This window comes from Tigriopus californicus, chromosome 12, assembly GCF_007210705.1.
Source record: "Tigriopus californicus strain San Diego chromosome 12, Tcal_SD_v2.1, whole genome shotgun sequence".
NCBI lineage: Eukaryota > Metazoa > Arthropoda > Copepoda > Harpacticoida > Harpacticidae > Tigriopus > Tigriopus californicus.
Window position 1 is genome coordinate 10,749,499 of NC_081451.1, and position 3,823 is coordinate 10,753,321.

Below are 3,823 nucleotides of genomic sequence, written 5' to 3' on the forward strand. Positions count from 1 at the left end.
TAAAAAACCTCCTATCCTCCAGGAGGATACTGATCAAAAGATGTCACAGGTTGGAGGCCTCTTGGAATAATTACGCTAAGTTGATCTATCTTAATGAGCGCGACCAAGACATCCAGGTTGGACTCTTTTGGAGTGCTGCAGCTCTGGATTTTTGCGGACCATTAACCATTCGCTTGGGATCAAATCTGACAAGGGTCGTTCTGTTGACGAAATATTGAATCTCATTGAAGAATTTCTTCGCAGTTTACGTAACATCCATTTGGATTTGCGCGATCTCTTGAGCGTTCGACAAAAGAGGGTCAGGATTATTCTTCTTTTTGTAATACAATTAGAGAGTTGGCCGATTATGCAAACACCGCTAACATTACGGAAAATCGACTCTTAATTGCGCTCCTATTACAGGGTATGCGAAAGTGACTCTGACAAAGCCAAGACAATGGAGCGCAATCCAAAATCTTTTGAGGAGGCTCGGAAATTCATTTTGGAATTGGAGACGTCTCGTAGAGGGCCCGTGAATTTGGTTCAGTGGCGTCTTCCCACCCTGTAAACGCTGTGGATCAGACCGTGAATGGTACCAAGTCCAATTACAAGAAGAAGGGCGGGAAATCCGCTTTCAAAAAATGGGGATCATCCGAGAAGTGTCCATTTTGTGGAATCCAAAGTGGCATTCTCGTGAGGAATGTCCCGCTTCAAGATCGTTCTTGTCACGGATGTGGGCGCAATGGACATTGGTTACCAGCTTGTCGAAGCAAAAGCCAAAGTAAGAATTATTCGGCTAGGAGTCCCCAAGAGGATAAAAAAGCGAGTGACGTTCTCTTAAATATAGCGTCTAATTGTGCAAAACCGCCTCCAGAATAGAATTGATGTTCTTGTTTCTCCAAAGGATCTTTTTAAGTCGGTTTAAATGCGGTTCTGTGCAGACACAGGAGCCGATGTTACGATCATTGGAATGAACCAATTTAGGGACTCTGATCTTTTCAATTGATTCAAGTCCAGACATGCGTTAAAAGCACTACCATTTCGGGGGTAGATGGACGCCCCTCTCGATCTTTTTGGTACCTTTCAGACCGATTTAATCGGTGGTCAAAAACCACGTGGCCCGTGGCATCAGCGTTGTTGTCAGTTCTGATTTAGACGACGCTTACTTGAGTTTGGACACATGTCGGGCTTTGGGCATTGTTGGTGCAAACTTTCCCTCTCCAATGGTGTCAACGGTCCGCGAGATGAATATACCGACCGCTGATCCGGTCCAGTTTGGCCGTTGAGTGACAGGAATGCGTGGATATCGACATTAATCAGTCAATCCATCTGTGAACGATTTTCTCCCAAATCGAGGCTAAATTAAAATCCATTTACAGATCAGCTTTTGACGATTCCAATCTCAAACCTATGTGCGGACCCATTGTGGGAGATCCCATGGTTATTACCTTGAAGGAAGGGGCCACACCGTTTGCCATTAATACCGCCTACAAAATCCCCATTCCTCAGGAGGGAAAGGTGCGTTCAATTTTGGACGGAATGGTGGCGAGTAAATCATTGAGGCGTTGGGTGATGTCCCCACCCCGTGGTGTCATCCCATGGTAATAGTCCCGAAAACCAATGGAAGTTTTCGTCTCTGCGTTGATTTAACTCGACTGAACTCTCAGGTTGTACGATCGATCCATCCTATTAAACCCAGCCGAGGCCATTTCAGGTTTTAGACCTACGGATAAATACTTTTATGAAATTCGATTTGGTGAAAGGCTATTGGCAAATGCTCTCGAAAAAAGTCGCAAGAATTTACTACCTTCATTACGCCCTTTTGGCAAATATCGTTTCTTGAGATTGCCTATGGGCTTTATTTCCACGGAGATTCGTTTCTTATAGAGGCGATGTCGCTATGTCTGGCCTTCGAATTCATAAGGTCGTCGACGATATGGCCGGGCGCGGAGCACTACCACGATCTGGTTCGTCTTGCTTGTGAGGTCCTTGAACGGTGTGCACGTTATGGAATGACGGTCAATGCGAGCAAAAGTATTGTGGGTGGAGCCGACAGAATTATTGTGGGTTATCACATATCGCAGAACAGTATCCAGGCCGATGCGGAGAAAGTCTCTGCCATCGGTCAGTTTCCCATTCCGACAGATCGGCGTGACTTGAGATCGTTTCTTGGTTTGGTTAACCAATTGGGTCAGTTTTCTAGCGACATTGCTCTGGTATCCGAACCTCTTCGAGGCTGTTGAAAACCGCCAACACGTTTATGTGGTTGCCCGAGCATACCACGCCTTTGAGAAGGTCAAGTCTACCCTCACGTCACCACCAATCTTGGGTATGTACCGGCTAAATGCCAAAACTGTTCTTCAAACGCGCCTCCAAGCTGAAGGGTTTAGGGTTTTGCCTTGATGCAATTACACGAAGATAAGTGGAGGTTGATTCAATGTGGATCCGCTTTTTGAAAGATGCGGAGTCGAGATATGCTATTCTTGAGTTGGAGGCCTTGGCAATCTATTGGCAATAGGAAATTTTAAGGTGGGGATCCACATGGAAGTAGAATTGTTCTGGTCTTCTTTTCTACAGTACAACACAAGCAATGGGGAACAGCCGTATAGAGAGTTGGCAACTGTGCATGGTGCGCTCTCTCATGGTTGTGAGCAATGCTGTTGTTGAGAGAATTTTCCCCCATGAGACTTTGGTCAAAACGAATTACCAAAACATGATGCAAGATGTTGAATTCAACATTATGATGAGGTTGAAACTTAAATTTAAAGGAATATGTTGCAAGAAATTCAAAATATGCAGGGAATTGCTTACAAGATTCAACAGTACCATGTCCATCAAGAGAGTCAAAGAGAACGACACATCTGCTTTAGAATGTGAACTGTAACAAGTAAAAATGGGTTTAGATAATTTGACTGTATCACATGTTTCTCTTTTGTTATTTGGTTTCAAGATAAAATGAAATCTTCCTTTCAGTCAAAGATGATCATCATTGTGTTCTTGAAGCAGTAAAGGAAGCTGACGTCACCTTCAAGTTTTGAGAGATCCTTTGTACGTCTGAGACTTAATAGTTCTTTGTTAAAGGATAAATTTAGAGTTTCAGTTCATTTGTCCATGGAATGAAGACAACATTTGAATTAGCTGTCACAGTTTCACTCATTAACATGAATAAAAAATACTGGTTAAACGAAAAAGTTGTGTTTCTACTTGTTTTTCCTACTTTAGGCTTTCTCTTCTGTATTGAAAAGTCCAGCTGTGACCTCCCAAAATTTGTGCAGACATCATCAGACAGCTCCAGCTTCAATGGCCCAAATCCTTCGAAAAACTGAACTGGTTATTCTTGTATCCTAGTCATCCGTTGTTATTCCATTTATGCTTACTCTTCCACATCCCTGATTACTCCCCATAGCTCATTTCCGTTCACCTATATATACTTCCATCACTCAGCAATAAATATCATTCATACACCGTCCACATGCCAATACAACAGTAATGCAGATGAAAAAACAGTAAATTAGTTAATTGAGTCCTCAAGAAGTCAATCTTACTCAGTAATTTGTTTTATCATTGTCATTATGTCAATCTGCATTTTTGGAAAATGGTAGCAATTGATGATTAGTGTTTTTTTCTTCTTCTGGCACGTTTTGTGGCATATTGTGGTCCCAATCTGCTATGTTTTAGGAGGTGATTTGGCATGCTCCAAGCCTCGCCACCCGGCAGCACTGATAGGTAAAAATGATTACTCAGTCCTTTATGTGGTGGCTGGCCCTCTTGGTGTATTTCTCACTCATCTGTCTTGAGCACTTAGCTTGCTCAAGGAGGCTTCTGGAGAGTTCTAGAGAGGTGG

At 43.1% G+C, this 3,823-nt stretch overlaps 1 protein-coding gene across 1 annotated transcript; it reads left to right on the top strand.

Moving 5' to 3' along the window:
- Positions 1 to 427: 427 nt before the first annotated feature.
- Positions 428 to 2,211, top strand: LOC131891332 (uncharacterized). Its single transcript, XM_059240859.1, has 3 exons — positions 428 to 760; positions 1,359 to 1,497; positions 1,867 to 2,211. The coding sequence occupies exons 1-3, from the start codon at positions 621 to 623 to the stop codon at positions 1,900 to 1,902; spliced, it is 315 nt and encodes a 104-aa protein (XP_059096842.1). The 5' UTR covers positions 428 to 620; the 3' UTR covers positions 1,903 to 2,211.
- Positions 2,212 to 3,823: the final 1,612 nt, after the last annotated feature.

Excerpts from the sequence above, each read along its gene's own strand:
- LOC131891332 (XM_059240859.1), top strand. The coding sequence starts at position 621 with ATGGGGATCATCCGAGAAGTGTCCATTTTGTGGAATCCAAAGTGGCAT. Across the intron at positions 761-1,358 it reads TTGTCGAAGCAAAAGCCAAA|ATCAGCTTTTGACGATTCCA; the intron begins GTAAGAATTATT and ends ATCCATTTACAG. Across the intron at positions 1,498-1,866 it reads CCATTCCTCAGGAGGGAAAG|AGGCGATGTCGCTATGTCTG; the intron begins GTGCGTTCAATT and ends CGTTTCTTATAG.